Consider the following 17,277-nt stretch of genomic DNA (forward strand, 5'->3'; position numbering starts at 1 on the left):
TTACCAATCTTAATCATTGTCTGTACATTTATGGTTCCAGTTCTGAAAATCTTTTTAGTTTTAATCTTCTTTGAGGTTCTTGGGAGCTCCAACTCTTCCCTTATGCACTTTTTGGCAGGTCCCCCAGAATCCGAGTGCCTGCTTGCGTCGACCTTGGTCAACGGGGGACTGTCCCTCTGGGGTAATCTCGATTCCATAGCGCGATCCATTCCATGAGCTAAAAATTTTTTTGGTGGGACGGCTCATGTCCGTCCAGTTATACGACTGAAGTTGTTAGCCCCAGAAGATGTGTTCAGGCCGCCCCTGACATGGGGACACAGACGCCTTTGGTAGCCGCCCCTAAAATGGAGTACCGCCGCTACCTGATATGTTTCAGTGGCTCTTCCGCTCTCTGCCGTTGGGAAGCGACGTTCCTCTTCCGCCTTCGAGACCGTTGGCCGGGCTTCGCCTGTAACCCTGGGTAGGGGCCCTAACTGGGTGCTACCATCCGGAGCCAGATGGACCCAGGTTTTTTTACGAGGTTGTTACTCCTCCCCCTGCTCCTTCCCCATGACTTGCGAGATGGGGCCCCGGGCTTGGGACCGGCAATGGCGTGGTTTACCACCATCTGTATGTGTATCATGAGACTTTTGCCGCCTCCATGTATTTGTTAGTGTTTTGAGTGATCGTCTATTTACATTGCCGAGCTAGATCTCGGATCGCTCCTGATGCCGATAGGAGAAATGGTCAGTTCTTAATTCTTGCTGTCTGTGATGATGAGGCAGAACACTAAACTCAATTCCTCAACTGACTTACGCGTACGACATGTTTGGCGTAGTGATGAGCGAGGCTTTGTGCAGGGTCCCCTACACATTTTCACAATTTGCAGACATCCAAATATTGTTACTGAGGCTGTTTGGCGTTTTCTAAAGTGATTATTCATTTGAGGTCTGTGACATCATTAGTGATGGAGGCAATATGGCTGAGAAAGCAGTGAACGATGATCCTCTTCCACTAGACGTCTATCGTTACATGCGAGGGGCGTTCGGAAATGATTTGCTACAGGACTTTCTTGTAAGCCCTTTTATTAATTAACATAAGGAATTGTACATACGTCACTATACTCCCACCGACGTCAGTACACCGCTGCCATCTTAATGGCAACTTCACTATTGCGTGACACACCCACCCGTTCTTCGTTGTTGCCAAAACATTTTCCCCGCTACATGTGCTTCACATTAGCGAATAAAGTGAAATAAGATGGAGCGAGATCCGGTGAACGTAGTGGATTTCATGCAGCAGTGAGCCCTAGCCATGTCAATTTTTCTTATCATTCTACTGCTGATGGCAGTGATGCGTCCCTTAAGCAGGAGCAACTTGACCACACACCACAGTTAAACGTTTCTGAAATCTGTTGTTTCGTCTCCTTTCTGCCACAGAATAGATCCAGTCCTTCTTTGTCAATGGTAGTCGTCTTCCATCTTCAAGCTTCCTCTACGTAATAACAAAGAAGCACTACCTTTTTACTATACGCACTGTTCAGAACTGCCATCTAGCATCTGCATGGTTTGTTTTGTTTTAGGGTGCAAAAACAACTATGATCATACGTGCCCCTGTCACAACTGTAGAACACGAAGACAGAGAGGAGCTAAAAACGATTACATGTGTGCTAGAATTAGTTCATTGTGGTACGAGAGGACATGTCAGTAATTAGCACGGTATTCGTAAAAGAACGCAACTGTTAGTCATTTCCGAACGGCGCTCGTTTGTTAAGGTTTCCTCTTGTTCAAATTGCGTGTCTCTGTGCATGCTGTAATTGATTTAGTCATATCTTCACCTTCCCTACGAGAGCGATACGTAGAAGGATGTAGAATGTGTAGATTCTTCAATTCATACTTGTTTTCTAAATACTCACCCGGATTGCCGTGTGGGAAGCGTGAAGGCCCCTAATTAAATCGTCCGACTGATTACAGACGAGGACCGTTGCGCCAGCCAGCCTGGATGTGGTTTTTGGGCGGTTTCCCTCGTTAGACTAAATGAATACCGGGCTGGTACTCAAGTTCCTCCTCAGTTACGCGATTCGCAAACTCTTAGAAAACGTTCGCACGTATTCATGTGGGATAGCACTAGAGGCAGACGGTTGGGATATACAGATTTGTTCCTAGGGGTTGGCAGAGAGGGCAGTGGGGACGGGTTAAGGGAAGAGATGGCGACAGGAAGGGCATGCCACCACCCTCTACCACCACCATTGCAAATCCACTAAATAACATGCCAAGCCCGTGAAGATACAGCACAAAGGCCACGAAATCTGCGGAATAGAAATGTACTTGTCCCCTAAATTTGGTTAGTGGAACGTCGCCGGTTTATTGGCGTCTGCCTTCAGGCGTCTGCCAATTAAGGTTTTTCAACATTTCCATGACACTCGCCTGTCGCGGAAACAAAGTTATAATAATTAGTTCCGTTCTTCGTGTATGTTCAGTAATCCCAGTTATGTGCCCCATATAGTCGTATAATATTCTAAGATTGGACGCACGGGAGACTACAAGCAGTCTCCTTTGTTGACGGGCTGCGTTTTCCCTGTAGCCTAACAATGAGAGTCTACCTCTGGCAATGGCGTTGCCTTCGACTGAGCCTATTAAGGTCATTCCATGTGATACGACGTGGCAGGTCTAGGATTGACACAGATCCAGATTGGACAGAAGATCGGGGAGTGCACATAGTTGTCGTTGTGTAGAGCTAAGAAAAGGCATTAAACGCCTGTAGCAACATCCACACAGGTTAGATGTGATTTTCAGCGTAGTGACGGACGAGGCGCTGTGTTAAGCTCTCCGCCGTACCATTCACAATTCCCAGACATTCAAATTGGGTTGCCGAGGCTCTTCAGTGTTTTGTCAGATGCTTGCAGGCCACAAAGTGCACGGACGAACGCTGGTTTGCGTAAAAATTCACACAAAATACACGAACTTCACTAATTCTTCTGATAGCACTCTTAGCATTGGATGATGATTCAGTTGAGGTCTCTGACGATATCTAATGTGATGCAGAGATTGTGACTGACAGTGCAGAGTGCGATTGACCTCTAGCATTTTCGTGATAGGTCTAGGTTCCGTCCACATCCTGATCGGTATTGGGGTCAAGTGTGCTCGGTAGTCGGTCTCTAGGACTTCGCCAGAGCATTGAACGCCTGAACACCTCTGCCACGCAGGTACGACGTGCTGTTCGGCGTGGTGACGAGCGAGGCGCTGTGGAGGTTCTCCGCCGCCGACGTGACGGCGGGCTTCGAGGGCGAGCGCCGCGACAAGATCCTGCGGACGTACGTGCGCAACGCGTACACGTACCACCTGTCTGAGATCCTGGTGACGGTGGTGAACGAGTACACCGACTGGGAGCGCACCGTGCAGCACCCCATCAACACGCGCGACGCCACCGTCGCGGCGCTGAGCGACGCGCAGTTCGTGGCGCCGCTCGTGCAGGCGGGAGACCTCATCAGCTATCGCAGCGTCGCCTCGCCCGGCCAGGCGGGCCAGAACAAGGCCTTCTTCTACGTCTTCGACTACCAGACCAAAGATGGCGACTACCCGCAGGTAAGTCGACATTCTCTCTCCTCTCGTTTCTAACGAGGAGAATCGGGAAGTGCCATAACCCGGTATCCCAGAAACTTACCGGCCGCGGTGGCCGAGTGGTTCTAGGCGCTTCAGTGTGGAACCGCGCGACCGCTACGGTCGCAGGTTCGAATCCTGCCTCGGGCATGGATGTGTGTGATGTCCTTAGGTTAGTTAGGTTTAAGTAGTTCTTGGTTCTAGGGGACTGATTAACTCAGATCTTGAGTCCCATAGAGCTCAGAGCCATTTGAACCCAGAAACTTCGCTCAGTGGAAGAGGGGTCAAAATAATCGAACATGTGTCTCGGCTTATTCGTGGATACTTGACGGGTTTTGGAAAAAACGACGGTCAAATTTTCGAGACATTTTCCAGGTACTGTATGTGCGTTTAATCGCGCGATATCGGACGAAATGGTGGCTCAGTGGTTACCGTTGCGGCACATATAGTACGTCGAAAATGTTGACAGTCGTTTTCGCAGAAAACAGCCGAGTATCTACGGATAAGGCGAGACAGCCTGCCGGTGTGGCCGAACGGTTCTAGGCCCTTCAGTCAGGAACTGCGCGACCCCTATGGTCGCAGGTTCGAATCCTGCCTCGGACGTGATTGTGTGTGATGTCCTTAGGTTAGTTAGGTTTAAGTAGTTCTAAGTTCTAGGGGACTAATGACCTCAGATGTTAAGTCCCATAGTGCTAAGAGCCATTTGAACCATAAGGCGAGACATGTGTTCGCATGATTCCTCTTCCACTGAGTCAAGTTCCTGGGAAATCGGATGATGGCACTTGTTTTGTTCCCTTTGTATGTGAGTTGAACCTCACTTTTCTTAGCGTAGTGCACACATCGGTTAGTTACCGCTGTTTATTTATTTCGCTGTTAATATGTAAGAACCTTCAAACCGTTTTTTTTTTTACTAAGAAAGTTGTTTTGAAGTGATGGGATTCAGAGTAAATGAATATCTGCAGCTCGTGATCTAGTGATCTAGTGATCTGCCTCTGGAGCACGGGGCCCGGGTTCGATTCCTGGCCGGGTTGGGGATTTTCTCCGCCCAGGGACTGGGTGTTTGTGTTGTCCTCATCATCTCATTATTATTCGGGAAGTGCTGAGACTGTACATGGAAAGATTGGGAACTTGTACGGGCGCTGATGGCCACAATGTTGATCGCCCCCACCACAAACTAACTTCAAGATCACAGTAAATGAAGACTCTTCAAGCTTCATGTGTAGTTTTGTACTCCTACATTTAGAACATTATCGGTTTCTCACCGTTACGGTTGCATGAATCCAACTAGCTCTTCATTTTGTTTGATTTACATAAAATGTGACTAGGCTGATCGTTGAGCATTATTCAGAGTGAATCTTCCGATGAGTTTTCTTTTCCTTGTAGCAATGCCCGCAATCAATCCTCACTGAAATCTAGTTGACTGCAGAAACTTCATCATTCTATATTTCGTACAAACCTTACACGTTGTTGAAAACCTCGGGCTCTCAACCACTAAGTAAAATACAGTTATGGGTTTAGCGATTTCATGCTAATTTAATGTTTTATACTCGGTCCGCAACAACGGGGATTCCAATGATTGCTTTCCGTGTTGCTCCTGTGTCCGTTACCGACACCGTGTTTGGATGCCACATATTTGTAGATATTAAAACATAACTTACTTCATTTACTATCCTTGTATGACAGATAACAGAAGGGCCCCCCCCTACCCCTTCCCTCAGTCCGTCACCAAACAAGACGGTGCACTGTTTGTGTGACATTAGTATCATGTTCGTAAGACCGGATTTCGGATTTCATTTGGCAACACAGACTTATGTTTTCGTGGTTTTCAGTAATCAATCTTGATAAATGGAGAACCGAAATGATCCTTTATTGAAACGACCGGTTTCGCAGCTTATGCTCCATCCTCGGGTATACATCTGAGTAGAAAAATAATGGGGGGATGGGGGTGGAGGGGGAATGAACAGTACTCTCTACACCGCAAGTTAAAAAAGGATGTAGTAAATAACGGCTAAGAAAACTCACAATCAATTCATATAAAATCCTGACGGAGGTTAAATGGACAACCCGACGTTCTGAGTCAAATAAAAATAAAACGTCCATCGAAGGAACGGTAGTAAGGTAGTAAAAGTGCCACAACGATGGAAGCCACTACCGCAAATAGCAAGGGACTCTACAATGAAAAACGTGAGGAGAACAGGTAGGCTCTAAATTTCAAAGTATGAAAATTCGGAAAATTCGGAATTAAAATGAAGGTTAATAGAAAACAGGAATGTAATTAGATAAACTCTCCTTTGGGAGAGCAACGTAATGCGGAATAAACTGGTGTGGCAGTAGCCTACGGTGTCATGTGTGCAGGAAAACAGACCTTAACGTTTTATAAATGTATGCATATAACTATAAAATGTAGGCTGATTAATGATTAATTGTCGCGAATGTCTATATCTGTTATCTCGAAGCTATCTTACGGTTTGTGGCGGATGGCGTCCCTGGTACAACCATCATTTCTTCCTTTTTGTGTTTCATTCATGAATGTTGAACAGGTAGCTGTCGACGGAAGAATGAATGTATGTCATGTGGTTGTAATTGCGGGTATTTTTTTGAAAACAGCAACAACCAAAATACATGAACAAACTCAATCTAAACTTGGGTCATATGTAAAACAGATAATGTATACCGCAACATCTTTTGCTAATATGCGTAGTCGACGTCAAAAGACGAAATATGATCGAGTGAATGAGTTCAAACAAGCAGATAAACAGGTTTCGAGTAAACAGCTTTTACACATGGTGACATTTCGGTTCATACAGAACATTAATTGTACAGAAGAGGACTGTATGCTGTGAATGTCTGCCCCACGCAATGCAACCACACTCCAACGTTGAAAGACTGCCGTGTGCACACAGCTGAAACGGATCGCGCAGCTTCATCTATAGAGTTTAGCTCGACGTCAGAACATCGTTCAAAGCTAGGATTTCCTAATGATGACGTATTCAAGCAAAAAAGGGATCGTCGAACGGCTCTACAGAACTGTTCGATCAGTCATAGAGGATGATTTCCCAATGGAAAAGGCGGGCAGCTACATTCCTAAGTTTATGGTCGACAATTTACTTCTTAAAACCACTAGACAAGAATAAAGCGGCAACTGAGGCGTCTTTCCGAGTTTCAAAAATTATTGCACAGACTAGGGCACCATACGAAGACGGTGAATTAATCAAAACTGCGTGTTCAGAAGCTGCAGATTCATTATTTGATGGTTTCAAAAATAAAACTGAGATAATGTCTGCCATTAATCTTTTACACCTTTCCGCAGGTACGGTAATGCGGAGGGTTGAGGTTGCGAGTTTTGACGTTACTTCAGAATATAGAACGGAATATTGGTAGCTACAACTATTTCTCCCTACGACTTCACAAATCGACTGATACAGATGATACAGCTTAGTTGACCATTTTTGCAAGAATGGCTATCGATAATTTCGAAGTAAAAAAGGAGCTGGGAAGAATTGTATCACTAACACGACGCGCTGCAGGACAGGAAATGTTTCTGGCAGTTGACGATCTTATCAACTCTGAAAGTATTCCTGTAAAGTAGTTGATGGGCTTAACAACTGATGGAGCTACTGTGACAGTAGGCGGAGAGAAGAGATTCATAGCCTTACGTTGTAAAAACATCAGTTTTCCGACATTTCTGTATTACCTTTGTCTAACGCAGCAGCAGTCACTGGTGGAGTGTTTTTATGTATGAGCAACGAAAACAGAAGAGTGATAAAAGAATGAACATAGTTAGAGCACATGCCATTAAGAGACGTTTGTTCAGAGCACTGACTGATGAACTGCCTCAGCAGAGGCAGAGTTTAAAAGCGTTTTGAAGAGTCGCATCCTGCCTTAGTAGAATTTTCGAAAGAACTGGGCAAATCCTTCTGTGAACTAGGAGGTTCGGTTAGGTACAATATTTTGCTTTACTAGCAGACATCACTGAAAACTTATCCTTAACTTGCAACTTCAAGGTAAAGATAAAGATACTGGCGGAAAAGTTTCTGATTTCGCTTCATTATCAAGTAAGTTGGAACTGTGGAAACGACTCTCATCCAAGACAAATACAAACCCTTGGCCTGTGTGGAACAAACCAATGACAAGCAAGACTCTTCAACGCCTCCTCACAACTGCAAACGAATCGTTGAAATTTTTTCAGATTGGAGTAGTCAGTCCAGTCTTTAAAATCGCTTTCTTGAAAGTCTGAAAATATTTAGCCTCTTGTTTCGAAAGAAAAATGCGAAATTTTGGTCTAGATCTGTCTCAAAGTGAAGGCGATGTTCATCTCTACATATCTATGACAGGTTTCTTTTCCTGGTCAAAATATATAAAAAAACAAGTACAGAAATGGACCGACTGGTGAACATTTGGACAACTGTATGCGAGAGCCAGCACTACCTACTCTAACGCTGATAGCTCATTGGCGGCTAAAAAGAGTGCTGTCCTTCTCATTAAAGTTAATAAGTTTCATAAAAAATTTATTTTTACATTTATAAATTATTACTAACTGCACTTCAGTTCCTTAATTAGGTGCAGTTCAACGTCAGTTTCTTTTTTCTGTTAAAATTCGTTTGATATTGATTAGAAATGTAAGGTTATAGGCAATAAACAAATTTAAATTTTTTTAGAGAAATGTTCTTATTTCTGTCGTATTTTGTTTTTTGCAGTTTACGGTAGGATATAAAAATGGTATGGTAGCTCACAGGCTTCATAATTATGGTGACTACTGAGCTATACAGATCAGTTGCCCCCCTTCAATGAGTCTCTAAATTCGTTCAATGTCTGTTGGCGTACCTTCAAATGCTTTTTTAAGGGATCAAAAGCGTGATGGTAGCATGGGAAGATATCAGCACTGTAGGATGTGTGTTAGAGTGTCTGCAACTTGAGTTAGCGTAACTTCTGCGTTACGTCATTTGCACTATGAGGATGTGCATTATCATAAAGCAGCAGCACTCCTCGTCGCACTGTCCCTGGTTTCCGACAGACGTGCTGCCCGATACCCATCCTTCATTTGCCCGTTGATTTCTATCGGTGTTTGTCCTCCTGCAGATGGTTCAGATGGTTCTGAGCACTATGGGACTTAACTTCTGAGGTCATCAGTCCCCTAGAACCTAGAACTACTTAACCTAACTAACCTAAGGACATCACACACATCCATGCCCGAGGCAGGATTCGAGCCTGCGACCGTAGCGGTCGCGCGGTTGCAGACTGTAGCGCCTAGAACCGCTCGGCCACTACGGCCGGCTATCCTTCTGCAGCCAAGAACAGAACAACACCACGTTGTTCCTGTTAGGATGCATTTGGTAATGACGTCGCCATAGTTTCTGTATTTAGCTCACTCACGTCGGAAATACGAGTGCAACATGTCGATGCTTATACGGGATGATCAAAAAGTCAGTATAAATTTGAAAACTTAATAAACCACGGAATAATGTAGATAGAGAGGTAAAAATTGACACACATGCTTGGAATGACATGGGGTCTTATTAGAACCGAAAAAAAAACAAAGTTCACAAATTGTCCGACAGATGGCGCGTGAAGGATCTCTTGCACGCGTCGTTTGGTGGTGATCGTGTGCTCAGCCGCCACTTTCGTCATGCTTGGCCTCCTAGGTCCCCAGACCTCAGTCCGTGCGATTATTGGCTTTGGGGTCACCTGAAGTCGCAAGTGTATCGTGATCGACCAACATCTCTAGGGATGCTGAAAGACAACAACCGACGCCAATGCCTCACCATAACTCCGGACGTGCTTTACAGTGCTGTTCACGACATTATTCCTCGACTGCAGCTATTGTTGAGGGATGGTGGTGGACATATTGAGCATTTCCTGTAAAGAACATCATCTTTGCTTTGTCTTACTTTTTTATGCTAATTGTTGCTATTTTGATCAAATGAAGCACCATCTGTCGGACATTTTTTGAACTTTTGTATTTTTTTGTTTCTAATAAAACCCCATGTCATTCCAAGTATGTGTGTCAATTTGTACCTCTCTATCTACATTATTCCGTGACTTATTCAGTATTCAGATCTATACTGACTTTTTGATCACCCGGTATATTCACCTTGGAGTCGAGATACGTTGCATATACGCTGCAGCGACATCCTCAAACGAAAACTTTCTGATCACCCTTTATACCATGTTAGTTGCTCAAGATATTCACTACAAAGACTGTAATCAGATACAAATATGTTTTTCTCATTGCTGTAGGTATTATCTCGCATTATAGCCCATTTAAATAGAGCTGCCATTCATTAGGTCTAGTGGAAATTTATCCAAGTCTTTCTGCTATTCCTCAGGATCATCTGTAAGTTCCTATGACTATTAAAGCTTCATCTTTGAACAGCAGTCACTATCTGCATCCAGTGGTAAATCTGCTGTGGACGAATTGCGGTTGGTTGTTTATGGCTTCTCGAGGTAGCGCTGCGACAGTCGAAACAGCAGGCTGCATTGCGTTAGGGTTCACATGCAGTTCACATTAGCGAGAGTCTCTCGCACTGCTCAGTCTGTAATGTTACTTACCGACATTTGGTTTAATATCTCAAAACAGTTTTCTGTGTGCATCATTTGACCCTAATGATATCGGAGACTTCGATTTTGGTTTCTGTTTCTTGCCAATATTTCTAATATTACAGGTTACTTGTGTTTTAAGGATTATTCGCATTTTTACAATGCACCTGATGCTCTTATAATAATATGAACACTCAACAAAAAGAAATTTTCAGTAGCGTAAAATGCAAATGGGCTCATACTTTCTCTTTAGGTTTTTTGAAACCCGTATCAATCCTGAATTAATAAAGGCTTGTAAACGTCATTCCTATACGCTCCTTAAATATGCCAAAATATGAAAGGTTTTATAGTTGCAAGGAAAGTTTAATTGCGTATTTCGGATTTTCCAGTCAGGAGTGTTTAAAGCTGTGATCGCGAAGTACGGGAGGACAGTTTGGAGTTGAACTTCAGTTCGACGACGAGTCCATTTGAGACGGAGCACAAGCTCGTTTTAGACAAAGAGCTTTGCCACTTCAAAACTCGTCCCACGATTCGCCTTAACTGAAAACTATAACTGTGGATGATCGGAGGGGGATTTGACCGAAAGTGAATCCAGTGTACTAACCACTGCACTATCCGCCTCGGTATAAAGCCAATGGGGATTTTAAGTATAGTACCATGTCAGCTTATCCTAAAACAACATGTTAAAGCCGTTGACAGTATTTCTTAGTATCATGACAAGCAGTTTTCAAGTTCGCTAACATTTCTACAGTTGGATGTGAGTTCATTCGTTACGGCCTGTTTGGAGCGTGTTCCCAGTCACAGAGGAACGGTATTATAACATGACAGAATCCACTCAGTGCTTCACAAAAGAGCCGACGTTCAGCCTGACGCCCGCAGGGAGATGCGGCGCACTGATTTTACGATGCGGAATAAAAAGACCGAACCGTCAGAGGCTTAAAATCACAAGCTGCTCTGTCAATCACAGGTATATCCCTCCGTGCTCCAGTGTTTTTGTGCACGCCAACTACGTAGATCCAGTTCTGTCACACAGAAAAGCGAACAGTCCATCACGTATACCGGCAAACTCAAAGCTTCCGCGCAATCCACCATATGTGTCTTCTGTTTCGTGACGTTTTGATAGAAGTGAGAAATGCTTCATGAACCTCATCTTGCGTAATAAGTTTAACAGCAACCAAGAGCGTCCTTTATTTTTCTATAAGTCGTAGAGAAATAGGGGTAATTCATGTTACACACTTTTAGATGTTGTAGAGGGGACACGGTAGATCAAGTTCTACGCAGGAACCCTTATCGAAAAACGTCATCCAACGACGTTACAGATCGTCAAAGTAACAGGCGCTGGCGCCTGTAAACGCACGTATACACCGGGTGATTCCGTGATAATGATACAAGCTTTCTAGGATGATGGGAAGGGTAAATATATCAAATCGAGCAAAGGGACCCTGTACCTGTAACGAACAACTCGAAAATTGTAAGCGAAAGCCGTTCTGATGCCTCTGACTGTGGGATACATGTACTGTAACTGTTGTTGCTAGGACTATATGATAGGCAACTTTTAGAGGTGCTAGTATGGACCAGAAATAGAAGAAATGTCCTATGTAAACATGGGCTATAAAACGCATACCTTAAGAGCTATGAGCATTTTCAATTAGGAGATGTTTCACAAGTGCTCACAGCATACTCAGGTATGCCTTTTGGAGCCGATGTTTACTGTACACTTTTTCCTAGTTTTCATCCATACTGCCACCTCTGAAAGTTACCTGCCCTACCATCTAAGCAGCAATTGTACCATCACATGCAGTCCACTTAAATGGTTCTTAATGGGTGAATAGTTAATTGGAAAGCGATTTTCAAACAGATACTTGGGGAAATTAACCAATCTGGAACTCTGCAGACTACTGTATGTTTCGTGTGCCACAAAATTTTTCTCGGTCGTCACCCAATTTAGTTAAAATAGGGAAAATTTAATATAAGAACTGAATTAATCACTGAATTGGTAAGGATAACCAACGTGTTAGTATTAGTAAAAAGATCCAATTGAATATATGGAATGAGCATAGGCGAACAATGTAAGTAAAACCTTAAATCAAATAATTCAGAGCAAGCAACAAAAGGCATAAGATAATCAGACAATAGTCTAAAAATACAAGGCCTGCCTTTCGCGCTTCAGAAACGCCAGGTGGGCTGTATTAAAAAAAAGTTTTACAAAAGGGGAGAGGTTTGTTTGAGAAACAGTCATCACAGTTTAAAATAGTTTATTAAAATAAAACATCATATTAAAAACTCACAAAGTAATGTTAAACTATGACCTGTCGTTGCCTATTATTTAATTAATTAATTAACTCACTGACATTATTATAACATTGAGTGTTGAGTTACACTGCGGTAATAAATGAAAAGTAAATCTTAGGCGCACATGGGAAAAGTTCACACAAAGATACGCGTTTCACACATACAAGAATAGAGATGAAAATAATTTTGCCCATCACAATAAATCGAAGGCTCAAAGGTTCGTCCCTATCGCTGTGATTCAATTACTGCGAATAAGAATACTTTGGAAGACTTTCCTACAAAGAAATTTATCTACATAACCTTGAACGTCAAACTAAGGTACGGTGGCGTGAGACGCTCTATCCATCTGAGCCACCGAGGATAGTGCGACTGCAGGGACTTCTTCATAGTGCCCCTGCCAATTATACTCAATACTCGGACATGTCCGAAAGAACAGATACCATCTTCATATATATAAGGTTCACCGGCCATTTGACCATCTTCTTCTGTGCGGTTGCACAAACAGTGCTCGAACTTTTACGGGAATCGGCAAAAAAGCCGCGAGTAATGAGTATAATGGGCAGGGGCACTATGAATATAGTGCGGGACCGTAATTTGGGAATGTGAGTCTGACGGGATGATTACAAGAGAAAAGTCCCTACAATCGCACTATCATCTATGTCCTCTGTGGCTCAGATGGATAGAGCGTCTACCATGTAAGCACGAGATCCCGGGTTCGAGTCCCGGTCGGAGCACACATTTTCAACTCTCCCTGTTGACTTATATCACGCCTTTATGCACCTAGGGATATTCATTTAATTGTAATGTACATAGGATTAGATGCGTACTCGAAAAATTGTTACTTTAATCTAATTGTGTACAACTGAATGGGGACAAAAACGACGTACAAAACTAAATAACACATAATTGAGCCTGACAGCACGAAATGCAAGTTAAATAAATAGTGTGAAAGGAATCTAACAGGGACGTTTCACACTTTATGAGGTACCAGAACGGTTTTCGCTTATAACTTTCGACGTATTATTTTTAGGGGCAGGGTCCCTTATCTCAGTGATACATTCACCCTTCTCCATCATCCTAGAGAGTTTGTAACACCAACACGGAATCACCCTGTGTATACGTATATTCGTAGGCAACGGCGCCTCTAACTTTGACGTTTTGGCGAGGGACACTGGTTCCCATGTAAAACTAGATCTATCATGTCCCCTCTACAACCTCTAAAAGTGTGTAACATGGGCTGTGAAACTCCCTGTATACTCCATTCTTGGATCTACAGATCTCACTAAAAACATAATTTTGTGCTGAAGTTTAGAATTAGGATCACCATACGAATTCTGCTACAACATCATTAATTTTAATAGAGATAATTATCCGCCTTTCTAGTGTTTGGAGCGGTCAACGCCAAACTAGAACTCTGACAAGCTGTCAGAGAATCAAAACGACTTTCCTGTCTTACTCATCTCGACTGTTCGACTCCTTTCACGAAGGTCTTACGAATAACATTCCCACAATCGCTGAGTAACTAAAACTGAAGTGATACTTGGTCGCTACAGCAGCCGGTTGTTTCAAAATGGTTCAAATGGCTCTGAGCACTATGGGACTCAACTGCTGAGGTCATTAGTCCCCTAGAACTTAGAACTAGTTAAACCTAACTAACCTAAGGACATCACAAACGTCCATGCCCGAGGCAGGATTCGAACCTGCGACCGTAGCGGTCTTGCGGTTCCAGACTACAGCGCCTTTAACCGCACGGCCACTTCGGCCGGCCAGCCGGTTGTTTCCCTCCGCTACTGATTAAAGTAACAGGCTCATCATTCGGTATTTATTCCGGTTGCTATCGCTTTATTTATCAGTTGTCCTTTTTTATTCGCAGTTCATGGTTGCTATTTCATTTTACGTATTGTCATTTTGTTATTTGGAAACAGTGGAGCCGAGAATGGCCAGAAAATGGAGTGCCATGTGAAGAAAGAGGTACATTTCCGACGATTTCTTCTATATGAGCTTAGTAGAGAGATGAGATTGGCAGGGGCATCCAGAAACATTTGCGCTATGTATGGAGATAATGCCATTGGACACAGCAGGGGAAGAAAGTGATTTTCTCGTTTTAAGGAGGATCATTTTAACATTAGCGAGTCTTCACGTTCTGTAAGAGATCCGTGGTTTGATGAAGATCCTTTAAACGCATTAATCTACAATGATCCACTTCAGTGTGCTAGAGAACTGGCAAATGTGATGAACTGTGGTGATGCCAACATAGTGCGACATCTGCATTCAATGGGGAATGTGGAAATCACAAAAATCAGCAGATGGCCGTCTCTGTTTGCTCGTCATAAATTGGGTCGTCAACATCACCCGTCATTCCTATTCTTTGTCGTTACTGGTGACGAAAAATGGTGTCTTTATGCTAACACAAGGAAAAGAGGTACAATTTGAGGTGCAGAGTTTCATCGTCAGCGGGGTAATTACAGGTGGAACATTAGTTCAAATGGCTTTACCGACAGGACTATCCAATGTTTCGCGTATAATGGAGCCTCAATAAACCTACTTCAGTATCAGTAGCAGGGAATTTGTGCCATACTTCTCGCATGTATCAGATCAGTGCTTGACATATATCGTCTGCTTAGTTTTGTTGAGGAAATGGTCAACTGGTAGTCTATCGAGGGTATCAGTCACTCTGTGGTCCGAGAAATGACCTAATACATTAATCGAATACTCTTGGTTTGACCGCTACGTGGAAGGACATCATTGCCTCTCTGATCTGTCAGTGTAATTCTGCGATTAATATCATCTTTGTCAATGCTTTTAAAATCAATATTTGTAGATTTAGTTCAGACAGCAACAGTCACGTTGCCACGTAATTGATTTTCTTGAGAAGAATCTCTTGCTTCGGGCACTGCACACTCATGTTGCAAGTCAGCGGCCGTTACTACAAACCTCACACATACACAGCAAGAAAATCACGAGCACCTCTCTAATAGCCACTAGTTTCACCTTCGGCACGGATAAGCGACGCCTCGTCCCATGGAAGCAATGAAGCCTGGCAGATCGACTGTAAGGAGGTGTCACCACATCTGCACACACAATTCCCATAAATTCCGGGGAGATGAGCGATGAGCTCTGGCGCCACGTTCCATCACATCGCAGATGCGTTCGATCAGGTTCAGATCTGGCGAGCTGGGGGGAAAAACATCAGTTGGAACTCGCTGCTCTGCTCCTCGAACCACTCCATCACACTCCTAGCCTTGTGACATGGCGCATTATCTTGTTGAAAAATACCACTGCCGTCGGGAAACATGATCATCGTGAAGGGGTGTGCGAGGTGTGCAGCCTGTGTACGATGTACCTTGGCCGTAATGGTGCCTTGCACGAGCTCCACTAGACCTACGGAGGCCAACGTGAATGTTCCCCAAAGCATGATTGAGTTGGCGTTAGTTTGTCTCCGTACCGCAGTACAGGTATCAAGGATCTGTTGCCTTCGAAGACCGCGGATTCGCGCTCTCCTGCCTGCATGACGAAGAAGGCACCGGGATTAATCAGACCGTGCAACGCTCTGCCACTTCGCCAGCGTCCAGTGCCGAAGATCGCGTGCCCGTTTCTATCGTAGTTGCCGATGTTGTGGTGTTAACATTGGCACATGCCTGTGTCGTCGGCTGCGGAGGCCCACCCTTTAGGAGTTTCGGTGCACTGTGTGTTCAGACACACTTGTACGCAGCCCAGTATTAAGGTCTGAAGTCATTTCCGCCACAGTTCGCCACCTGTCCTGTTTTACTAATCTGCCCAGCGTACGATGTCCAGTATCCGAAATGAGGGTGGCCGCCCTACCCCACGACGTCTTGGCGTAGTTTTATCTTGGTTTCACCACGTGTTGAAGGCACTCGAAGACGCTTACCACATCACCTCTCGATCACACGACAAGTTTTGTAATTTCCGAAATGCTCCTGCCGAGCCACCACAATCTGCCATCGATCAAACGTAGATACATTTCCCATCTGCCCCATCATAAACAAGCCACATGCACCGCTCCTGTGTCTGATAGGAGCTATTCCTCGCCAGGCGATGTTGCTATCTCTTGGAGCGGTTTATGTTGGTAGTAGGTAGATGGTCTAATTTTCTGACTGACCAGTGTATACAAGAACACAGTTCATCGTGAGCAACTGCCTAATAGCGCTCGTATGATGCCCCTATAGAACAACTGCAGTTCTCCGCGTTCTAAATTCTGGAAGTATGTATTGGTTTAGGACACAATTAATGCAATTCGTGTACGCCCAGAAGAGGTGTTTGGCAGTGGCTTGACGCACAGGTTGTTGGCGTGAATCTGAGCTTCAAAACAACTGGAAATTGTCATCACGCTCCTGGAATCTATTCAGTACAAAAGGCCTTTTTTGCGTGCGAAATACTATGCTGGAAAATACTGTATCCTAAGTGCCAGATGCATTACGCGATGTAAGTAGTCAGCTATGGAAATGGAAATGGGCGTTTGGCGAGATTGGCCGGGAGGCCCCTTGCGGGGCAGGTCCGGCCGCATTGGTGCTGGTCTAATTACATAGGATGCCACATTGGGCGACCTGCAGGCCGGATGGGGATGAAATGATGATGAAGACAACACAACACCCAGTCCATGAGCGGAGAAAATACCCGACCCAGCCGAGAATCAAACCCGGACCCGTGGGAGGGCAGTCCGTCACGCTGACGACTAAACTGTTGGGGCGGAGAGTAGTCAGCTATGAGGTAGAATTAGTCCACTGTATTCATCGTACATTCTCTAAGAACCTGATGGACACCACATGACGAAGATGACAAATCAACATATTAGGAGGATTCGCCAGAGACAACTGAACTCAAAGGAACCTTGTATGGACTCAAAAAATGA

The 17,277-nt window shown here is 44.2% G+C and overlaps 1 protein-coding gene across 1 annotated transcript in view; it reads left to right on the forward strand.

The window, feature by feature from the left end:
* The window catches only part of LOC126456582 (neuroligin-2-like), a 281,322-nt gene that overhangs the window by 110,411 nt on the left and 153,634 nt on the right, over window positions 1-17,277 (forward strand). Inside the window, exon 6 of the mRNA XM_050092327.1 lies at window positions 3,185-3,563. Within this exon, the coding sequence (XP_049948284.1) occupies window positions 3,185-3,563 (379 nt within the window). The remainder of the gene's footprint in view (window positions 1-3,184; window positions 3,564-17,277) is intronic.

This window comes from Schistocerca serialis, chromosome 2 (genome assembly GCF_023864345.2).
Source record: "Schistocerca serialis cubense isolate TAMUIC-IGC-003099 chromosome 2, iqSchSeri2.2, whole genome shotgun sequence".
Taxonomy (NCBI): domain Eukaryota; kingdom Metazoa; phylum Arthropoda; class Insecta; order Orthoptera; family Acrididae; genus Schistocerca; species Schistocerca serialis.